The following is a 24,884-nucleotide window of genomic DNA, read 5'->3' as shown; positions in this document are numbered from 1 at the left end:
GAAAGTTGTGGTGGAAGAGTACAGCGGGGTTCGATACCATCCCCTGCCGGAGCCTCGTGGAGCTTTAGGTGTTTTCGCTCAATAAACACTCACAACGCCCGGTCTGGGAATCGAAACCGCGATCTTATGACCGCGAGTCCGCTGCCCTAACCACTGGGCCATTGCGCCTCCACAAGAATGCTTTGTATTGACTTCAGAAATACAAAACAATTTTAATATCTATATAAATATTGAAATTTCATTAAGCAATAACTACTTGTTCATAACAGACCATCCCCAGATACATTCTTTTTTCTGTTTATTTTTCAGTCTTCTTCCCTCATTCTTTCCTGTCTTCCTTTCTCCCGTTCACTTCTCTTCTCCCTTCCTTCTTCTTCTGTTTTTTCTCTCCTGCTCCATGTGTAGAAAAAAAATCCTCAGAAACTTTCTATATATTTTATTTTGAAAATTCCTCTTGTATTTATGAAATCGCTAACTGTAAAATCTGTGTGTGAGAGTATATAAGTCCCTGAATCCATATGTATATGTATATATAAATATCTGTACATGGGTAGGTGTTTATGTACATATACGTATTTAAATACAGATGAAGCAGTACGCACATATACACTGAGTATTTACACACCAATAAATACAGGTACTTCCAATATTGAGAATAATATTAATTACTATATTGTGTAACAAAGTATATACAATTCTTCTGAATTAGGTAGATTGTTTTCTAATACAGTGAGTGGTGTTTCGATGTATGCAGTAACATAATAAAATAATTAAATAGATTTTGAACGTTCGAGGCTTTATTAGAAGTAAGTTAAAAATATATATATATTTAATTGTTTTAACACATTCTTTCGTGAATGACATATTTCAAGAAAGCATAACTGGCGCATCGTCCAAATTTTCAGAATCAACGATAATATTATCGTGGTAGCATTCAATTTACTTAGTTATGCATTAATAATGTTCCCACAAATGCAGTAACGGCTGCTGCTGTGAACAACATCTGTAAAGAGAATAGAAAAACAAATATGGGACATGTTCATAAATGCCAAAAGAAAATATATATATGAAATTCATTTGCGACGAACTTTTCTCCAGAAATCAATGACGAATAGGAATTTCAACATCGGGAGTTTTTGAATGGCGAATGTGTATGTTCATATTGTGATAATTCCATGAAAATGACACGTTTTGTTGCATATATTTTTCATAATTTGACGAAAAACAATGATTTTAATGTACGTAAACAACATTGATATTATGTTTCCTGTAGGACTGATATGATAATAGATTTATCATCAGTTACTTTTACTGCTACAAGTAATGGCTATTTCTTATATAGGCAGAAGCCCTGAAATTTTGGGTTGATCACATCGACACCAGCACCACTTGACTTGTATTTAATGTATCAAATCCTAGAATATGAAAGGCAAAGTCGTCTTCCGCGGAATTTCAAACCAGAACGTGCTAACGATAGAGCCAGCTCATTACTACCAGTATTAATTGATTTATCGATATTGTCATATTGCTCTCGGAATATTATTAACTCGTTTATCAAATATTTCAAAAATATAATAAATCTATATGACACTGATATTCTCTTTACAATGTAATATAGCAAAGCGGTTACCTTACAATATGTTTTTTTATGCTAGTGTAAATTAAAGTAGTATGTTCATATTGCAGTTCAAATGAGTATTCAGTAGATGCGATGACATCACGTACCTTATTTTGGGAACTGGAACCATTTCTGAGCCTTTCCTAAAATGAAAGAGGAAATATCCTTAAAGTATAAATCCGAAAACTAAAATTCTATTTAATATGTGTTAAAAAATATAACTTTTTGAGTTTGACCTGGATTTCGTCAAATAATATCAAAACATTGCTAGTAACATCCACCCTCTGATGAAGGATAATGTAATTCAAAGGTGCAAATTCGTTGTCTCATGAGTTCACAATGTAATGTTTAATATATTGATAAATGACTCAATATAAATCAATGGTAAAAAAGCATAATGTCAATTGTCAGAGGTAACATTAATGATAAAGATAATATCGATTACAATAATATTCATTCCTGCTATAGGCACAGAGCCTTTAATATTGTGAGCAGAGACTGCACTTTTTGCCGATCCCGAAAAGATGAGAGGCAGAGTCGCCATCGGTAGTATTTGGACTTAGTTCATAAAAAAGTACAAGATGACCCTAACTGTTTGGTACGGAGTGTTAATAATTCTGCCCGCCATTGCCTTAAGGTTTTTTTGTGTGAAATGTTTGTATAAATTCAGCAATTTCAAGGGAGGTGAAATTGAAACCCACACAGAAATCTTACTTCTTCTATTGATCCCCCCCACCCGATTTATGAAAGGCAATGTGTTCATCGACATACAGTTCTTGTCTAACCCCGTTGTGAATAGAGATGCTGCAGGATTAGACACCGAGGGACAAGGTATCGACACTAATAGATAGAATGAAGAGCTAGAAAAAAAATACATATTGATATGGGAAAGCATGGATGAACTATACGAACGCTTATAACATACCACAGTCCACTTTCTGGATTGTATAAAGACTTTATTTGATACAGATACCTACTGAGAGTATTAATTTTTTTCAGAAGATCGATGAGAACATGTAACACAGATGTAACATTATCTGGAGAGTTTGTAGTGAAGTTTAGTATCTGGACAGTGACAGTTGAGGGGAATAATCTGTTCGTGATAAGTGTGATCTCACCCACATAGATATCAGAGAATGTGGCATCATGACTCAGTTTCAAATGTAATGAAAACGTTGATTTAACTGCATGATTTTCTGCAAGACTGAACGTGAAATAAATTCCTGTATTTAGACATCGAATATACTTCGTTCAGATCTGAGGATGAACTTGATGATTAATAAGTGTGATATACTTTTCATTTACTTTAGGCGAGAATACTTAAGGATGACCAAGTTATTTATAGTTGGTAGACTTAATGGAAAGAATAGGACAAGAACAATGAATAGATGGGTTGTCTTTTTAATTCAATATAGCACAGAGAAATTAGAGAGACAAACTAGGAAAGTGATGACCTTGAACAAGAAACTGGACACTAAAAGCGATGCCAACAGCTTGTCGAATTTTTGCTGAAGGCCAGGGATATCGATGAAGGGAGTTAGTCGATTATATCGACGCTAGGTTTTAGCTGGGACTTATTTTATAGACCCGCAAATAATTAAGGTATTAGTGAAATAAATAGCCCTTTCTGCTAAAGGCACAAGGACTCAAACCTCGGGATAGGAACTAGTTGATTACATCGACCCAATTTTTTTTCCCGGAAAAGGTGAAATCGAAAGTTGACCTCGGTGGTATTTGAACTCAGAGAGACTAAACACCGCTTAACATTTTGTCCAGCGCATAAATGACTCTGCCAACTCGCTACCTTGTTGCTACAGTTAATAACTGATATATTTATGTTGTCATATTGCATTAGGAATGTTATTAAGTCGTTTATCAAATATTTAACAAATTTGACAAATCAATTTAACACTGTTATTCAGTTTACTATATAACAAAGTAAAGTAGTTATGTTAAAATATCTATGCTGGTGTAAATTAAAATATTATATTTGCACTGCAGTTGAAATGATTTTTCAGTCGATGCGATGACATCACGTACCTTAAGTCTTCTCTCTTGCTCGATTAGTATCTTTCGCTAAAATGAAAGAGGTAAGATATTTATAATATAAATTCTAAAAACAAAAATCGTATATAATATAGTTTCTTAAATATAACTTTATGAGTTTATGGATTTCGCCATATAATATTATAACATTGCTAATAATATACACTTTCTGACTAATGAATAATATAATTCAAGTGAGTAAATTCGGTTTCTCATGAAATCATACAGTGCTACGTAGTATATGAATGAATGTATGAATATACACTCAATAGTTAAAAAAGGATAATATTAATTAGCAGAAGTAACATTAATGATACATATATTACGAATGAAAATAATACTTTCTGCTAAAGGTAGAAAGTCTGACATATTGTGGGGAGGGACAAGAGGATTACAAAAAAGTGAGCAAATGTGGTCCCAGAACAAGACGGAGTTCAAGGCTGCTGGATCAAAAGATTTGTTGAATGTCGTGCCCGAATAGATGCATAACCCAACTCCTTGTTAAATGCCAACCAGGTCATGCTAGATTTTTTTTTTGACAATGGTTGGGACAATGCTGTGCTTGAAAACATCGAAAAAGACAATAGGGTAGGCAATTGCATGCCGATATTCGGCTTGCCACTTCATGTGGAAAATACTGACACGAACTCTTCTCATTCATACTTGCATGTTGAATGCCAGAGCCCTCATTTATTCCAAGATGACTGTAAGTTTCTTCCTACTCGAGTACGTTCATGACTCCAACACTGCTGCTGAATGCGATGTGTTCAGTTTCCCTTTCTGGAAAGTTGGCTACCACATTTTCAATAACAAATTCCATCCCAATATCATCACTGAATGCTTTCACATACGTAATACTCCTTCAAGCTCATTAGTAGGGTGGTACTATTATTTTTATTATTATTTTTTTATTATTATTGTTGTTGTTGTTGTAGTTATTATTATTATTATTATTATTATTATTATTATTATTATTATTATTATTATTATTATTATTATTGTTGTTATTATTATACACTCAAAAGATTAGACTGTTGGAAAAGAAAATTATCCTAGCTGTCCGTAATTGCCTTGTCTTCTGCAGCTGTACTAAACTCGGTTTTCCACCTATTTCTCCTATTATTATTATTATTATTATTATTATTATTATTATTATTATTATTATTATTATTACTATTATTATTATTATTATTGAGTAAGAGAGCAGTGCATGCCATCAAAGTGACACTGGGGTAAAATATACGAAGCCCAATATACCCATCATGACTACCCGTCTGATAAGGGTACACCAGGCACATGCATCACAACCATATGTATGCGACATGGTGATCTCATATCAAGATAAACAGCGCATGACCTTGCAGGTGGGGCCCAGTTAGAATTTTCTTCAGGTCGAGTAACCCATCCCGCTCAAAAGGTCCCTGAATAAGGTTTGTTTAACGATGTTGAGCAAAACACCCATGTTTCCAAAGTTGAATTATTCAAACCCCAAATAATTCCTCTCAACACATGGCTATGATGCTCCCCCACAACTTATGCTCATGATCAGAGATGCACATATCATCAGCCACTAAGGGACACGCTCAACTGGTTAAGGTCAAACAACTGACAAGCAAATCTGTGGTATTAAGCAGAATATTTGCTGTAGCCCATCTTTTATACCAAGACAAAACAATGTACATGATAACACTTCCAATCAGTTAAGATCAGAAGCCATGAGAGCCACTGCCTGGTACTGCATCCGGGCATAATTACTGCATCCGGGCATTTATTATTATTATTATTATTATTATTATTATTATTATTATTATTATTATTATTATTATTATTATTTGCATTTCATTCCATGTTCCGACCGAGTATCATCCAAAGACCTAAGGTTTATGTTAGATGGAAAAAAGTGTCCTGAGAATGCTGGTGGTTGAATGTCAACTATGGCATTAAACATGTTTGTTTAAGCTCAGTGAAAATAGATTTCAAATTCAAAGGACGCAGATGTTAAAATATCATTAGGTTATTTTATAAAATCTATCAAGTATGCCACAAGGATGATCATTGTTTGTTAATGAATTATACTTTTCAGATCCTTCATTCGCTAGAATAATAATGCGTTTAGAATATATAACATACACATCATTAGTTTGACCAACTCTTTCTTTCGATGTTTGGTACTTATTGGCAAATAAATATAATAGTAATATTGAAAAAAGTTGCAATATGAAAGCCCATGTTGTTCAACATCTCCGATGCTTCCACCATCAAAGTGTGGCATTTCTTTTGTCAAAGGCCAGTCTGAATCGAAAGAAAAATCAACAAAAGGTAGAAATATGATATATTCTGTATTGATTAGCTTTATGTCGTACTCGTCTCCCAACAAAAGTAAAATAGTAGACAACTTACGGCACATGAATGGAAAAATCTATAATAGTCATGACAGTAGTCGACACCTAAAAAAACGCATTTAAGGAATTCATCGTACTTCCTGTAAACCAGAAAAATCGTCATTAAATTAAATCGAATTAGAAAAAAATAACGACAACCAAATACATATATTATTGAAACTGTTCACTATAACGTTGTCAGAGAAAGGACGAAGTTACGAACGTACCGATAATACACACAATAAATGTTTATCAATCTTTATCAATCTTTAAACAATCTATTTTGTGTGTTTCTGAAAGTTTAACATGCATCATCGAAGTGGATGCGTTTAACTTCCAAAACAGGGTCACTAAATCGTCTAGAAAATTTAGAGTATATTTCTAACTATTTTGGCAAATAATGATTTTTGCCTTAAATTGTAGTTATATAATTTTCCCTTTAAAAGGTATTGTTCATATGGTGTCCACTGAGAAAACATTTTAATAAAATTCTATCGTTATATTAGAAGTATATATATACTATATATGATATACCAACCACATGGTTCCGGCTTCAGTCCCACTGCGCAGCACCTTGAGCAAGTGTCTTGGGCCGACCAAAGCATTGCGAGAGGATTTGGTAGACAGAAACTGAAAGAAGCCCGTCGTATATATATATATATATATATATATATATATATATATATATATATATTAAATATATACTTTTATAAAACAAATTTTACAAAATATATAGTATCTGTTAACAGTCTTAGCAAAAAGCTCAGAGTTGAGTTTTTGTATATATATATGTATACATGTCTCTTAAAGGATAGAGCTCAAAATCAATGCATTGAAGATACTTTATTGCAGCAACAATTATAATAACAGAAACAACCACAATAAGCCAAACCTATGCACATTTCAATGGGGTATCCCGGAAAAATAAACCACATCATAAGATGTCTCGTAAAATATTGTAACAAATTACAACATATTACAAATTTCTGGATACTCCATCTCATCAGGGTCGCATTATTGCCATCACCAATACTATTATTAGCAAAACACACACATCATCCAAGAGGGTGAAAGAATAATCGACGGCACGCAACCTACCATCGTTATTTTCTTACAGAATGTAAACAAACCAGTCAACCGAAATCCAGCGACGTATCGGTTGACTGGTTTGTTTACATTCTGTAAGAAAATAACGATGGTAGGTTGCGTGCCGTCGATTATTCTTTCACCCTCTTGGATGATGTGTGTGTTTTGCTAATAATAGTATTGGTGATGGCAATAATGCGACCCTGATGAGATGGAGTATCCAGAAATTTGTAATATGTTGTAATTTGTTACAATATTTTACGAGACATCTTATGATGTGGTTTATTTTTCCGGGATACCCTATTGAAATGTGCATAGGTTTGGCTTATTGTGGGTGTTTCTGTTATTATAATTGTTGCTGCAATAAAGTATCTTCAATGCATTGATTTTGAGCTCTATCCTTTAAGAGACATGTATACATATATATATATATATATATATATATATATATATATATATATATATATATATATATATATATATATATATATATATATATATACATATATATATATATATATATATATATATATATATATATATATATGTATATATATATATATATATATGTGTGTGTGTGTGTGTGTGTGTGTGTGTTTGTATGCTCGTGTGTCTGTGTTTGTCCCCCCACCAACATTGATTGACAACCGATGCTGGTGTGTTTACGTCTCCGTAACCTAGTGGTTCGACAAAAGATAACGATAGAATAAGTACTAGGCTTCTAAAGGATAAGTCATGGGGTCGATTTGCTCGACTAAAGGCGATGCTCCAGCATGGCCGCAGTCAAATGACTGAAACAAGTAATAGAGAGTAAAGAGTAAAGAGTATATATATATATATATATATATATATATATGCATACACATATGCATATATATATATATATATACCGGTGTAAGCACATAAATGTGAAATAAGGTGGAAACAATAGTACCAGTGGACAGTTTTCTTTAGAATAAAAGAGAACTAATATTCCCGTTACATTCTCTGAGTAACGGTTTTTGTGATATTTCTGCTGTTCTTCAATATAGCATATACATGTGTGGGTGTAGGGCCGGTGTATGTAGGAGGGGTATGTGTGAGGGTAGGATGGGGATGGAGGGCTATCAATGAAGGGGTAATGTGGGTATGAGTGAAGAGTGGAAGTAGTGTCAGAGCAAGGCAGGAGAGGTGGGTAGGAGGGGAGAGAGGAAGTTGCTGTCAGATAAAGAGTGGGGTGGGGGGGGTTTGAACCCATGTGACGCAAAGGAGTGAAAAGCGAAGATTAAATCTTGTTCACGGCGAAGGTCGTGTTCGGATGGCCCAGTGCAAGGAATCCGAACACAGTTGTAATGAATGACCAGTAGAACGGAAATGGCGCGAGACCGGAGCCATTGGGAAGTCTAATGTTTTGGAGGTGCTCCGTGAACCGGATGGCCACGCGACGTACAGAGAAAAAAAACCCAAAGAGCATGGGATGCAGTAAATGATGTTGCTAGGAGTGTAGGTAAAGGGGTCAATGATATGATAAGGACTATGATGGGAGCCTGTGAGGAAGGTGGTGTTGGAGAGGATCGTGGAGATGGATGAGAGCAGGAGAACGAGCCATATATATATATATTTTTTTTCTTTGCATAATTATTATATTATTATACATACAGGCAAATGTCTTCCGTCCCCTCCACATCCTTCTGCTTTAGATGTTTGCATCGGGTTGTATTTAAAATACACATTGGTATTTTTCCATTGACTAATTCATCTATAAATTAGAAATTACAGTGTTATGTCTTGCCTGTTTTTGTGTACTGAATAAAAGACACTTGGAAAGTACTTTCTGAACAGAATGACGAAGCCATTATAATGTGGCTTTCCCAAATCCTTAGATCATTTTCAAGTTTCAATGCAGTACATATGGCACTTGGTTGTAAATAGAAGGATAGACAAATCAATATCGTTCTACACTAATTATAAACTTCCCTGTCCGTAATTAGTGGTAGTTCGCAGAGATTGTTTTCTAGTACGTTTTTATGGATATTCGTAACTGACATTTAACTTACGCTCATGTGCGAAGGAACAATTCGTACGCGAGCTTGCAGAATCATTCGTATGCCGGGCACACAACTTAGCTTCCTTTAGACCTACATTACGTCAGATTTCAAATTCTATCTTCATCGAATTTGTCTTCGCAAACTTTTGGTGCCGACAAAATAATTACCTGTCAAGAAGTACGAGTGGTGTAAACAATTTACACCTTGCCTGAAAAACTGTGAACCTACGCCCAGGTTAGACTAATTCCAGCGTTGCATCAGTTTCTCTCTCTTTCTCTCTCCCTCTCTCTTTCTCTCTCTCTCTCTTTCTCTCTCTCTCTTTCTCTCTCTCCCTTTCTCTCTCTCCCTCCCTCTCTCTCTCTTTCGCTCGTTTGTCTTTTATCTTATCGACCTATTTTCGTTTTGATATGCAATGTGAGCACTAAATGTGCTAAGAAATACTCTCAGATATGCTTCCATCGCTTGAACCAAATAATGACACGTAAAAACATATATATATATATATATATATATATATATATATATATATATATATATATATATATATATATATATATATATATATATATATATACATATACATATTTATATATATATGCATATATATATATATATATATATATATATATATATATATATATGTATATGTATATATATGTATATGTATATATATATATATATATATATATATATATATATATATATATATATATATATATATATATATATATATATATATATATATATATATATATATATATATATATACACATATACATATATATACATATACATATATATATTTATATATACATGCATATATATATCTATGTATATATACACACATATATAATTATACAATATTCACATATACATGTCTGTATACATATTTATATATATATATATATATATATATATATATATATATATATATATATATATATATATATATATGTGTGTGTGTGCGTGTGTCTGTGTGTGTGCGTGTGTTTGCGCGCGTGTGTGTGTATGTTTGTGTGACCCTGTCTGTACCCCCCTAACATCTTTTGACATCCGATGGTGCTGTGTTTACGCCCCTGTAACTTAGGGGTTCGGAAAAAGAGACCGATGGAATAAGTACTAGGCCGCAATCAAATGACTTAAACAAGTAAAAAAGAATAAAAGATTATATGTATACATATGTTGTTCTCATTAACAGAAAAGAATGTGTTTTTTTTACGTATCGAGACTACGGTCTTCCACATATATATTTGTATCTCAGTCTGAAATATATAAGCTTAAGTACGGAGCAATATAGATGTATACGTGAAAGTGCAAATAATTTGATAGATAAAAATATACAGCCATAAGTATAAATGTGTATAATATATTGATGCAAAGATATTAATATAAATACAATCGATATAGAATTTCATAAGGTATATAGACAGAAAATTGTTTCCCTGATTCTACATACCAATGTGAAAAGCGAATATAAGAAGAATAAGATTTCTCATGATGTGGCTCTTTCCTCGACCTATTCGTAAAATGTAATAGTTTATTTATACATCTTCAACACTTATTTAAAGTCTGAAATATGTAGTAACATATGTTTGCTTGCATTTGTAATTAACGAACTGAAAAATCTGTCTGTTAATAATTTATGTGCGACTTCTTAATATTTATGTTTTTATTTCCCTTTGGGAAATGAATGTTCCAAATGGGAACGTGTTATGTTCATAAAATTCAAAGAATACAGGCAATTAATCACAACTGACACATGCGTAGAAAGTGGTAGAAAGTTTACTTCATAAACATGTTTCTGGGTTCAGTCCCACTGCGTGGTACCTTGTGCAAGTGTCTTCCAATATAATGCAATGCCGACCAAAAACTTCCGGGTGGACTTGGTAGACATAAACTGAAGGAAAACCGTCACACACACATATGCCTGTATAATAATATACGATAATCATAAGTATTCTCCGTTTTGAATACAAACAGATGACCGAAAAATGATGAGCTAATCATAGCCAGAATCGAAGCCACAAATCAACGCTGACAGGACTCGGTCATTTGTTTGTATTTAAAAATTCCTTTGGGAGCAACATTTAATTATTATTTATATGTCCTGTTACCCTTATTAATAATTCAAGTTTTCATTTACTCAATGTCCTGGAGTCTTACACTGCAAAATGCTTATGATTTAAATATATTAAACCTTCATTCTTCTTCCAAGGGATCTCCCTCTTTTCATTTCTTCTCTTTTCTTTATTTTTCTTCATTCCGATGAAGCTCCATGTTCCAGATCACGTGTTACAAAATAGGACGAATATTATTCTCAGAATTTTCAATGGCAACACCGTAGGACATTGGAATCAGAAACGGCAGTTAGGTAGGATTACGTTTTGCATTAAAAAATAATATTCGATGTTAGTCAATTCTTCTTGATTATGATTTCACCATTTTCTGCTTAATTTAATTTTGATTCCTGATAAACTCTTCTTTATCATTATCAATACCTATATCCTATGAGCATAATAGGATTGCTTATGTTTGCCTACATTTTTGCGGGGCAGTGTATTGCACATTAGAGTTTGTAAATCATAAATCAACACTTTTATAGTATTTATGATTATCTCTCCACCGTCCTTTCACCTTTTTTACGCGTCAACATTCTTAACTGACGTGTGTTGATATTTCATACGCAGTTGTAACCATAATTATTATTGGTGTATTATCAATCAACTGCTTTATAGCATTTATGATTATCTGCCTGCCTATTTCTTCTCTTTTTGGTTGACTTTGTTATGGTTCCATTTTTACAGCATTCAAAAGCAGCTAACGGACATGTGTTGATGTTTACTTCGTAGTTATAATTATAATTATTATTCATAGATCAGCGAAAGACCCAGAAGAAATAGCAATGTACAAATGTTGTATAAATATTGATTTATATGTAATTAAAATGTAAAATTTAAAATTTTAATCACAGGTTTGCAGATTTCGTATAGCAATGTGTTTACATTTTCACATTCATATGCACATATTGCTGTAAAGGTTCATCTACAGGAAACTATTGTTGTATATATATATATATACTCCATATAAGAAAAGTCTTTCAGTTTCCTGAGGTGGCTTATTTTAGACGTAGTTTCCTGTCACTGATTTTGTGAGTTTTTAATTTATGCTTCATGGTACCTTCAGATTTGGTCTATGTTCTCAGCAGCTATCAGTCAATGCTGTCTGCTGTGGTCTATATTCCCAGCAGCTTGCTGTCACACATATTTTCTGATTGTTATTATTATTAAAATTATTATTCAGTATTTTTAACTTATCATGTGCTTTCACTACACTACTGAGCGCACTTGCGTGAGGTTAGGGTTTGTGCTGTGCTTTGTCGTGGTGCTCTTATTTTCACTGTATTGAACGTGTTTTACGAAGGAAGTGTGCGGTGCCTAGCAGCAGTTCTGTTTTATGTATGTTATATATGATTGCAAATCCTGCTGCTTGTTTTATGTATTTTATGGAATACATACCTGAATACATACATATACATGTCTGTGCGGGGAGGGGGGTTACGCATATATACATATTTACACACAGACATACCAGTACACACATAATCACTGTACATTTACATACCAATGAATATATTAGCTGATTCCACCATCGATAAAAAAATTATTATTATTATCTTTAATGAAATGTATAGAATTCTTCTGAATGATTTTGAAACCATTATTTTAATAAACTCTATACCCAGCTGCCAATGAAATTTAGTCTCAAATAAGGTTCTTTCTATCTGTACTTCCTGGCCAACCGAATTCCGGGAAGAGACAATGAATCAGGGCAGATACAATGAAAACCATCGTTCAGGAAAATGCTTAGAACTATATAATTTGTGAGAATTAGGTAGATTGTTTTCTAGTATAGCTGCTGGCGTTTCGTTGGATGCAGTAAAGGTAGAAAAGGATTAAATAGAGTTTGAACATTGATCGCTTTATTAGAATTAAGAGAGAGGGAAAAAGAAAAAAAAATATAGTTTAACATCTTATTGTGACTGATATGTTTCAAGGACACACGACTGGAACCTCTTTCAAATTTTCAGATTCACATGGTAATATTATTGTGATTGCATTCAATTTACTTTGTTATGCATTAATAATGTACCCACAAATGCAGTAACGATTACCCCTCTGAACGTCATCTGTAAAGCGAACAGAAAATAAAATATAGAACATCTTAATAAATGCTTACGGAAAATAGATATATGAAATGTATTAGCGTAAAAAGGGATGGGCTCTGAAACCTTGTCTGATGCTAAAATAATTAGAGATTGACAGAGTACTGATTATAGTTGTTGCGACAAGCTTTTCGTGCGAAATAAATTATGAACTTGAATTTAATCACTGGGCGCTTTTTAAAGGCAAATGTGTATATTTCATAAAGTAATAATTGAATAAAAACGACACACGTTGTGTTGCATATATTTTTGAAAGCTTGTGAAATATCTCCGAGTTAATGTACGTAAACCACATTGCACATTCATATTGTGTCACCCGCAGGATAGGTTGATAGAATAATAAATTTATCATCGGTTAATATAATTGCTACAAGTATCAACCCTTCCGCATATAGGCACAAGGCTTGAAATTTGACATTTAGGGGAAAGTAGTGTCGCATGTTATATAATACCTTAACTTATATAACTTACATAATAATTTAACTTACAGAATACCTTAACTTACATAACTTATATAATAAAAAGAAACATACTATAAATGTTGTTTTTTTCTGCATTTCCGCTTAAAAGACATGGGATGCATAATCCTACATAACCTGATAAAAGTTTCAGAAAATCGGACACGGGGTTTTGAAATCATTGAGAAATGAGGGACTCACATAATACAAGAAAACATAGTGTATATACGAAAATGTTGAACAATGAAATGAGGTCTCAAAACCGCATTGATGGATATATAATTTCTTTCACGTTGAAACCAGCATTTGATTGCTACTTAATTTCACAACCCTCAAAGAATGAAGTGCGAAATCGCCTTCAGAGGAGTGTCAACTAAGAACGTTCCAACGAGCTAAATAGCCTTAAGCATTTCGTCCAGCGTGCAAAGGACTCTGTCAGCTCAGCGCCATGTTGCTAGAAGTAATAATTAGTATATTCGTATTGTCATAGTTTTGTAGGAATGCGATTAGGTCATTTATGAAATATAGAAAAAATATGTTGAAAAAATATAACACTGAGAATTTGTTTACAATATAAAATAGCCAATAAGGCACGTTACAATATCTCTTTAAACTGGTGTAAATTAAAATAATATCGTTTATACAAGCACTTCAAACGATGATTTAGAAGACATGATGACATCACGTACCTTAATTATGGACCTGGAACTCGAACTGGTTGTCTTTGAAAAAGGGAAAGGGATAATATCGTTAAATTATAAATACAAAAACAGAAATTCTATTTAATATATTTTCAAAAATAAAAAGTTCATGTTTCACCTGGATTTCATTAAAAAAAATGTTATAACATTGCTAGTAATATACACTTTCTGATTAATGATAATGCAATTGAAGTGTGCAAGTACGATGACTCGTGAAATTATACTGTGCTACGTGATATATTAATAAGTGAATCAATATAAAATAAATGGTAAAAAGGTATAATGTCAATTAGCAGAAAAAATTAATGATAATGTCGATGTCAATAATATTTCTTTCTGCTATAGGCACAAAGCCTGAAATATTGCGAGGAGAGACAACACCATTGCATTGACCACGGTGCTCAGCTGACACTTTTTACCGACCCCGAAATGATGAAAGGCAGTATTTAGACTCAGTTAATAACGTACGAAATGACCCTAACTGTTTGGTCTGGCGTGCTAACTCTTCTGCCCGCCATTGCCTTAAGAATAGTACTTCCACATTTTGGCAAAATACTGAAATTTCAGAAAAAAGAACAATTCAACTCCATAACGGAAATGGCAGGCATTTCGTTTCTATCCCCCTTGTGAAATTTGATGAGAAAAATAATACGAACTTGAGTGTATGTCTTGCCTGAAATGAATGATGAATTACTTGTGGAACAGAAGTGATGCAAGAGAAAATACTAAAGGGCAAGTTATCGAATCAAATAGATAAAATGATGCTATAATAAATACATATTGATCTGGGAACGCATGGATCAATTATACGAATGCTCATGACATGATTATGATATCCACATTCTGGATTGTAAAAACACATTTTAAATGTTATTATATCACTGAGAACATTTAGCACGGATGTAACATTAGTTGGGATATCGAGGAAGGGAGCCGGTCGATTATATTAACGCTAGTGTTTTGCTGGTACTTATTTTATCAATGCCAACATTATTATATCGGCCCCAAATAATCATGGTTTTGGCGGAATCAATAATAATCATTCTTACTAGAGGTACAAGAACTGAAACAATGGGGTTGGGGAATAGTCGATTATTTATTCTCAAATTATGGAACCCAAAACGATGAAAGGGGAAGTCGTACTCAGCGGAATTTCAACTCAGAGAGTTCCAACGGGCGAAATATCACCACTCAGCATTTCGTCCAGCGGGTTAACGATCCTGGCAGCACGCCAACATATTGCTACTAGTAACTATTGATATGTTCATGTTGTCATAATGTTCTAGGATTGTTATTAGATTGTTTATGAAATATTTAAGAACTATAATAAATCAATATAACTCTGATAATCTCTTGAAAATATTATACAGCAAAGTAGTTATGGTAGAATATCTATATACGATAGTGTCCACTGCAAATATATAATTGAAACTGCGGTTCCAAAGATGATTCAGTAGAGGCAAAATTACGTACCGATTCGTGTTTGTATTCGTGTCTATCTCGTAGCTATTGATAAAAAGAAAGAAGTAATATCGTTAATGTATAAATTCGATTAGCAAAATTCTATTTAATATATATTCAAAAATATAACTTGATGAGTTTGACCTGTATTTCGTTAACCAATATTATAACATTTCTAGTAATATACACTTTCTGATTAATGATTAATAGAATTGAATTGTGCAACTTCGTTGTCTCACGAAATCACACTCTGCTAGGTAATCGATGAATTAGTGAATTAAAATAAAGCTATGGTAAAATAGTATAATATCCATTAGCAGAAGTAACATTAATGATTAAGATACAGTCGATGCCAATATTATTCTTTTCTGCTATAGGCACACATCCTGAGATATTGTGGGGAGGGACAACACGATTACATCTAACACGGTCATCAACACACAATTTTTTATCAACCACCGAAAGGATGAAATGAAAAGTGGCCCTCGCCAGTATTTGGGTTCAGTTCATAAAAATGTACGAGATGTCCCTATATGTTTCCTCCAGCGTACAAACTATTCTGCCCGCCATTGCCTTAAGAAGAATACATCCGAAATTTGAGGGGAAGTGAAATCGACCACAGTACAGAAATTGTAGTTATTTTATTGACCTCAGATGATGAAAAGCAATGCCCTCATTGCCGGACAATTCTTCTCTAACCACATTGTAAAAGTTGATGAGAAGAATAATACTAATTTGAGTGTATCGGTTGCTTGAAACGAATGATAAGCTGCTACTGGAGCAGGAATGATACATAAGTATACTCCGAGTGACAAAGCATCGACTCTAATAGATAGAATGTAGCTGTAAGAAAATACATATGAATTCGGGAATGTATGGATCAATTACACGAGGCCAAATCGCATCCCAAATAACAATAATACTAGGGGTTTCTACCAGGAATTTCGTCGGTTATTATGACCGTAGTGTTCAGCTGATACTTATTTTATCGGCCCCAAAATTAATTTATCGACCCCCAAATATTTAGGGTTATTGCGGAATTAATAATAATAATAATAATAATAATAATAATAATAATAATAATAATAATAATAATAATCCATTCTATTGAATACACATGGCTTGAAATTTGGGAGTTGGTAACTAGTCCATTACGTCGACCCTAGTGTTTCACTAGTTCTTAATTTAGGGAATCCGAAATGATGAAATGGTTAATCGACCTCGCCGAAATATGAACCGAGAATGTAGCGATGGGTGAAATACTGTTTAGCATTTCTTCAAGCGCGTCAGCTACTTTGCTAGCTCGCTGCCTTATTGCTACAAATAATAATGGATATATATATTGAGTCATATTGCTCTAGGAATAGCATTAAGTCGTTTATCAAATATTTAACAAATGTAATGAATCAATATAACACAGATATTCTGTTTACAAAGTAATATACAATAGTTCTTATGATACAATATCTGTTTATGCTGCTGAAAATTAAAATAAAATCCTTCATACTGCATTTCAAATCATGATGCAGTAGATCCGCTGACATCACGTACCTTACGTTTCACCTCCCGGTCGTGATCCATCTTTCTCTAAAATGAAGGATGTAATATCGTTAGAGTATACATTCGGAAAACAAAATTGTATATAATATATTTTCTTTATGAATTTGACCTGAATTTCGTCGTACAATATTATAACTTTGCTATCAATATACACTTTCTGATTAAGGGCTAATGCAAGTAAAGTGAGCAACTTCGTTGTCTCATGAAGTCACAATGTAATTTGTAATATATGTATTAATGTATTAATATAAAGTCAATGGTATAAAACAAGAAGCATCGTCAATGTTAAAATTAATAAGAATGACAATAATAATCCTCTCTGTTATAGGTACGAAGACTGGAATATTGTGGGGAGGGACAACATGATTGCATCAGCCTCGATGTACCTCTGTCACTATTTTATCAACCATGAAAGGATAAACGGTAGAGCGGACCAAGGCTGTATTTGGAGTCAGTTCATAAAATGTAGGAAATGACACAAATTATTTTGCCCGACGTGCTAACTATTCTGCCCCCCCTTAAGAATAGTAGTTCCAAATTGTGGCAAAGTTCCGAAATTTAAGGAGAGATGAATTCGACCTCAATACTGGAACTGGACAAATTAAGTAATTATAAGAATATGAAAATTGAAATACAAAAGAAAAAGATGTGGCCTCTTAAATCGAGAACTGTTACTACTGTTGTAGGTGTCCTAGGTATGATAAGAAATTTATGCCAGAAACGTCTAGATAAAACGTCTAGGAAAATCATGTCTGAGAGAAAGCCAAAAGATTTTGCTGACAAGTACTGCAGACATACTTAGAAATGGGCAATCAGATTAAATGTCAGTGTTGTATTACATGAAGGTGTTTCGCTACAGACCCTGTTACATTCTCTCCCTAAGCTCTCAGTCAAGCTTAAAATCTCTCATCCTTCACTCGCCCCAGGACGCTGGGTGTGTTTCATCAAGTGATTGTAACATACAAGCAGATTAAATATAAATACAAATAACAATACATATTATAATAATAATAATAATAATAATAATAATAATAATAATAATAATAATAATAATAATAATAATAATAATAATAATAATAATAATAATAATAATAATAATAATAATAATAATAATAATAATAATAATAATAATGATAATTATAATTATAATAATAATACAAAAACTGAGCAAATATAAAGATCTTGAAATAGAAATTAGCAAAATGTGGAATCTGAAGACGAAAACAATACCTTATTGTCATAGGTGCTCTGGGAATGACAGCGAAACGGGCTGATTACTACCTAGCTCAGATACCAGGAAACCCCAAAATGGCTGAAATTCAAAAGATAGTGCTCATGGGAACTGCCCATATCCTACGTAAAATACTGTCTATGTGATCTCAAATTTTAAAGTAAACACATAATTTTCTTATGGTTTCTTAAACATTCACTTGAACAAAACTGTACAAATCCAAATATATGGTACCCTAGGCATAACACCTACATGAACTTCTAACTTGTTGTCTCTTGAGGTGTCTGGGTGAGACTTGGATCCAACTTGTACAAATGCAAAACAAAAGTCAAACATAAAATAATAATAATAATAATAATAATAATAATAATAATAATAATAATAATAATTATTATTATTATTATTATTATTATTATTATTATTATTATTATTATTATTATTATTATTATTATTATTATCATAATCATCATCATCATCATCATCATTATTCGATTGGCTTGAATTTCAATTCATCTTCTAACCGAGTCTCAACCAGAGACCTAAGATTTATGTTAGGTAGAGAGACATTTCCTGAGAATGTGGGCGGTTGATGTCAACTTATTTTAAATAGATTTCAAATTGAAAGGGCGCAGATGTTAAAATATTGGAGATTTTTTTATAAAGTATATGGAGTGTGTCACAAGTATGATTACTATTGGTTAATTAATTATAGTTTCCTAACTCTTTCATTCATTTGAATAATAATGGGTTTGAAATATATAACATACACATCATCAGTTTGGCCAATTCTTCTCTCAAACTTTGATGCTTACTGGAAAATAATTATATCTGCAACACTGGAAAAAGGTTTCAGATTGTTCATAAACTCCGATGCGTGGCATTTCTCGTTTCAAAGGTCATTCTGAATTTAAAGAACAATCAACAAATGATGGAAATGTGACATATAATGTATTGATTAGCTCTTTCTTATACTCGTCACCGAACAAAAATAGAACAGTAAATAACTTACTGCACAGATGTGTCGAACCCTATACTTTATATAACAGCGATCCTCACGTGTCTCAACGCAACGAAGAAAACCTTCATAATCACTGAAAAACAGAGAAATCGTCCTCAAATTTAATCGCAGGAAAAAAAAGAAACGAACAAACAAATGTTTGCATTATTAAAAATATAGACCGTAGGGTTGTCGGAGATGAGTTTACAGTTGCGAACGACAATAGTGTCGACATCATATTACGCACAATAAATGTTTAATTGCATCTGTCTTTACGTTCAAAGTTTAGATTACGCGGAGGTCGACTTTGCCATTCAGTATTTCGGGGTCGGTAATGTAACTAGCAGCTGCGTAATGGGGTCGATCTAACTGGCTGGCCCCCTCCACAAACATATCGGCCCTCGTGCCTTGAGTAGAAAAGAATAAATGTTTAAATGAATCAAACAAACTTTTTTGTGTTATTGAACTGGTAACACGCGTCTTCAGCGCTGGAATAGTTTTAGTCTCAACACGGGGTCTGAAATTGATTCAGTCACAAGGTGTGACAAGGCCGGGACTTTGAAATACAGGGACCACTCATTTTTCCAGGTGAGTGAGCTGGAGCAATGTGTTTTGGCCAAGGTCACAACGCGTCGCAGGGAATTGAACTCTCCACCATACGTTCCTGAGCCGAATGCATTAACCACTAAGCCACGCGCCTTCACACACACACACACACACACACACACACACACACACACAGACACTCACACACACACATATTTATTGATGTATGTATGCATATCTATATGCATTTTATGTGTGTGTGTATAAGTATATGTATGTATATATATATATATATATATATATATATATATATATACCTTTTCATGTATTTATATGTATATATATATATATATATATACATACATATGGGGTAATATGGTATTCAACATAAATAAATAGGAATTGAACTGAATAACAATGCAAATAACACTGATAATAAGGTTTTAAATAATGGTCAATTAAACATGTTAAATTAAAATTTACTAATAAATGTATTTGAATAGTTAAATATATAAATAGTTAAATATAAAGCTCTCAGAATCGGAAGTAGTTACTCATTTAGACGTGAATGTCTAAGTCTATCTTAGAATAATATAATTTAGGTACATACCAAGCGGAAACAGGTACAACTAGATAATTACAGTGAGTTAGGAAATAGCTAAATGTTTGGTTCATATAGTAGAATTAATTCAATTTAGATTAGAAAAACATACGAAAAACATAGGATCAAACCAAATTAGGGACATATACAAAATTCGAACCGGTGAATGGAAATATTCCTCTAATTAACTAAATAAAGAAAAAAGTAAAAGATTAAGATACACATGAGATAGACATGCATCTAAAGAGAGGGAGAGAGATAGATAGATAGATAGATAGAGAGAGAGAGAGAGGGGGGGATATATGAATTATAAAAGTTGTTAGTTTTCCTTATTAGGCGATAATTAAATAAGTAAATCCACATTGTAATTAATAAATATAATAAGGGAAACAATAAAGATAAAGCAATATGGGATAGGTGCAAGATATACAGTAAACTGTGTACAAAATCAATATTGAGCACATAATGATATACAGTTATCAAATTAATAAGTCAAGCAATATGAATAAGAGAGGGCATCAAATACAAATACGTCTATAAATAAATGTATATACATGGTAAGTAATAAATATATAATGGGAGAATCATAAAGGGTTAAAGAGAGTAAAGTGAGAGGGTAAGTAGTTATTAAGCTATTCAATAATTTTTTTAAAATGGACTATATATATGTTGTAATTTAGTTATGTATTGTCCGATGATATTTCGGAATACAATTCCTTCTTCAGATATTCTTTGATGGAATCTCTGCTATAAGCTCTTTTCCAACGGCTTTTCTTTATTTTTTCGGAAGCGTCTCAGTAGTGGTCTCACAAAGCTCCTTCCGAAATTCCTCATGAGAAGTGCGTGACGTTGGCTATGTTTCAATCTCGTGTGTGTTGGTACATCTGTAGCGCTGCTTCTAAGTTATGTGTTATACGTGCAGCTTCTCCTTTTTCATCTTTCTTTTGTTATAAACAATACATGAGCATGTTATTAAGAATGAACCTACACACATCCAGACGTAGCTAAATAATATATTGATTATCAACCTCCAGCGTGTTGTTAATTTGGGGTCCATAACAAAAGAAAAGAGGAAAAAAAAGAGAAGCTACACGTATAAAGAATTCTGTTCCTTATGAATAAATTTTCCCAGTTAAAGGTTTGCAGCAGTTAGCACAACATGAGGAAATCGAACACCTATTTGGATATATTGACATCCCTCTGAAGAGATTCGACTTTGAAACATTTTAAATTAAAATTAATTAATTGTCTGAGGGTCTGAAGTGATACAGCTACAAGGGATATTTCTCAATTTAATTAATAAATAATAATTTATTAATTGACTTTCTATTTTCTCATCTTATTATTATAGTAAATAAAATATATATAAACCACGGTTTATATAGTTACCTTGCAGCTGAGTATTAAATATGATGTTCAATATTCTTTGTATAGGTAATTAACAATTACTTCCATAGGATTTTGCTATCCTTGAATGGGTGTGTATATATGTATGTGTGTATAGATGTTTTATATTATGATACATACTTGCACATTGTTTTCTTGATCTTAAACCTATCATAGGCAATTTTACAACGTTGGGTGTCTAATGCGATGCATTCACCCGTAGGGATAATTCTGGATTCAGCTGCATAAATAAATAAAAAAAATAGAATGTTTTAATCAGTTTGACACTTGAATATAATTTTACTCCAATGCTCTAATAGAGCAGACAATAGGGAATTAGTCCAAGTTGCCCCTAATGTAGCTAAGAATATACTACACTTGTAAGAACTGTACGTAGCTTTTTTAGGGTCATAGCTTCTAAATGATTGTGGATCAATTCTATTATCAGCTACAATATCTAAGACTAGAAGACTGTGTCTGTTTAGAATGGAGTCCCGGAGTGATTTGTTAGCACATAGCTGGGTATGGTCATAAATATCGTCAGGATTTTAGGATTAGTATAAAGTAGCTGTCAATAACGGAGTGTGGGTGGAGGAAAACCCGAAATCAAGATGTTAATTACCAGTTAAATGAGCAAGATGCTAATAAAACCTATAATATTAATACAGAGGAAAGGATCATGAGTTACAATGGGTGATTGTATATAAACAAATTTGTTATGTTGTATAATGATAGAATTTAAGATTATTAACAAAGATATTATAACCAGAATATTTAAAATGTGTGTATATAATAATTTTCAACATTAGGAAGAGAAGAATAGAATTAGTTTAATATTCCTTCATGTACTTAACTACTTACTTACTAGGAGCTTTCTAATGAGTTGCGTGTGTCCATTATTACCGGCAGAATGCCCAAATAGAATTACGAACTGTGTGTGTGTGTGTGTGTATATATATATATATATATATATATATATATATATATATATATATATATATATATATATATATATATATATATATATATATATATATATGAGTTACAAACCAGTTATAAAGTTATTTACTGAGAAATATAGACGCAAACTGTAGGAAGTGCAGGTAAATTGATAGATAAAAAATATAAAGCTGTAGGTATAAATTAATAAGATAATAATTTCATTGAGAACTTTCATGATATACTGATGCAGAGATATTTATACGAATATTATCAATATATAATATATAATATCAAAATATAATATAATAATAGTATCGATACATCAGACATATAAAAGAAATATTTTCCTGTTTCTACATACCAAACCGAATAGCAAATAAAAGTAAAATAAGGTATCTCATGCTTCTGCCTCTTCCTCACGCTACTCAGAAAATGTAATCGTTTATTTATACATCTTCAATATTTTTAATTATAGTTCGAAATATGTAGTGACATATGTTAGATTGGACTTTTGTAATTTATTAATTCGATGGGTGATATATTACTGAGGTGAAATGTTTGTCCATTTAAATTTTATATCTGACAACTTATTAATTATGTCTTCATTGGCTATTACAAAATGTTTACTTCAAATAGATTTTTTGAGTTTCCATTGGTAATTGTTACGTTTCATAACGAATGTTCCTAATGGTACCGTTTTGTATTCAAAAGATGGAACGAATGTAGGCAGTCTTTCAGAACTAACACAGGCACATGCGTGTTTGTATGGGCTAAAATATGACTTAAATTAATGCTAAAGCCATTAAATTATAGATTGATAAGCGACGTTGAGGTTAACCCCATATTTTTCCATGACTTATGATATTGTATATTATTACATAGAGTTAAAAACGCATACGATATATTAGCTTGTTCTGCAACAATGTATGTCTACCAATGCAGCAAACTTATGTTAATAATAGAAAATGAAGTATATATTGCAACCTTCGCTAATTCTCTAAAAAATAACTGCTTAATAATTCAATATATGATCGCAAAAATGAACATGTAAATGTTACATATTTTTTAAGCATCTTAAATTATTGGGTAATTAAATCATCTAAATCGAATTATAATCTCATTTTTTCTAACATTGCAGAAAAAGTGAAAGCTAATATTTTGTAGGTACATGGTATTACGTCTTGCTACCAGAATATAATATAACTGTATTAATTGTTTTTAGAAGTCTATACAAAGTTTCAGAAGTGCGTTTACATTGTATTGTTATAGTTGTTTCTACTGAGAGTCGAGTCTATAGATATTATAAACAGATTTGATATTTGTTACAATGTCTCGTATATGAGACAACAGATCATAAATATTTTCTCCTACTTGTACATGTCTTTTAACCTATTCACCTGGTCATATGCTATGACAGTTGATGGGCAGTTCACGTCTATTGTGATAGAAACACATTTTCACAGCTCCCCTTCACATAATCAATGATTTTTGTGGAATATCGAATCTGAAATATCTTTCTCTTTGACTTTCTCTCTGCTTCTCATTTGAAGTTAAAGCCACCTACCACAATTCCGTTTATCCCTCCTCCCATGAAATGAACTAATTTCAATTTTTGTTAATA

The 24,884-nt window shown here is 32.4% G+C and overlaps 2 protein-coding genes across 2 annotated transcripts; both read right to left on the bottom strand.

Moving 5' to 3' along the window:
- Positions 1-779: 779 nt before the first annotated feature.
- On the bottom strand, positions 780-10,733 carry LOC128249830 (uncharacterized). Its single transcript, XM_052974372.1, has 6 exons — positions 10,615-10,733; positions 8,770-8,869; positions 6,065-6,146; positions 3,659-3,694; positions 1,726-1,761; positions 780-1,003 (listed from the first exon to the last, which is right to left on the bottom strand). The coding sequence occupies exons 1-6, from the start codon at positions 10,652-10,654 to the stop codon at positions 944-946; spliced, it is 354 nt and encodes a 117-aa protein (XP_052830332.1). The 5' UTR covers positions 10,655-10,733; the 3' UTR covers positions 780-943.
- Positions 10,734-13,120: 2,387 nt separating this feature from the next.
- Positions 13,121-23,722, bottom strand: LOC128249829 (uncharacterized). The gene is made up of 7 exons (XM_052974371.1): positions 23,625-23,722; positions 22,463-22,562; positions 19,801-19,882; positions 17,552-17,587; positions 16,013-16,045; positions 14,528-14,560; positions 13,121-13,344 (listed from the first exon to the last, which is right to left on the bottom strand). Exons 1-7 carry the CDS (start codon positions 23,662-23,664, stop codon positions 13,276-13,278), a joined length of 393 nt encoding a protein of 130 aa, XP_052830331.1. The 5' UTR covers positions 23,665-23,722; the 3' UTR covers positions 13,121-13,275.
- Between the last annotated feature and the right edge of the window lie 1,162 nt (positions 23,723-24,884).

The sequence above is a fragment of the Octopus bimaculoides genome, chromosome 18 (genome assembly GCF_046866305.1).
Source record: "Octopus bimaculoides isolate indiv1 chromosome 18, ASM4686630v1, whole genome shotgun sequence".
In the NCBI taxonomy this organism is placed as follows: domain Eukaryota; kingdom Metazoa; phylum Mollusca; class Cephalopoda; order Octopoda; family Octopodidae; genus Octopus; species Octopus bimaculoides.
The sequence above is the reverse complement of the archived record's forward strand: the minus strand, read 5'-3'. Positions and strand labels throughout refer to the sequence as shown.

What these genes read in the sequence shown, in the direction of transcription:
- LOC128249830 (XM_052974372.1), bottom strand. Translation starts at nt 10,654, where the DNA reads ATGAGAAATCTTATTCTTCTTATATTCGCTTTTCACATTG. An exon ending in TATATTCGCTTTTCACATTG is followed by an intron (nt 8,870 to 10,614) that starts GTATGTAGAATC and finishes TCTAATTTATAG; the next exon opens with ATGAATTAGTCAATGGAAAA. An exon ending in GGGACGGAAGACATTTGCCT is followed by an intron (nt 6,147 to 8,769) that starts GTATGTATAATA and finishes TCTGGTTTACAG; the next exon opens with GAAGTACGATGAATTCCTTA.
- LOC128249829 (XM_052974371.1), bottom strand. Translation starts at nt 23,664, where the DNA reads ATGAGATACCTTATTTTACTTTTATTTGCTATTCGGTTTG. An exon ending in ACCGGGAGGTGAAACGTAAG is followed by an intron (nt 16,046 to 17,551) that starts GTACGTGATGTC and finishes TTTTATCAATAG; the next exon opens with CTACGAGATAGACACGAATA. An exon ending in ACGAATACAAACACGAATCG is followed by an intron (nt 14,561 to 16,012) that starts GTACGTAATTTT and finishes CCTTTTTCAAAG; the next exon opens with ACAACCAGTTCGAGTTCCAG.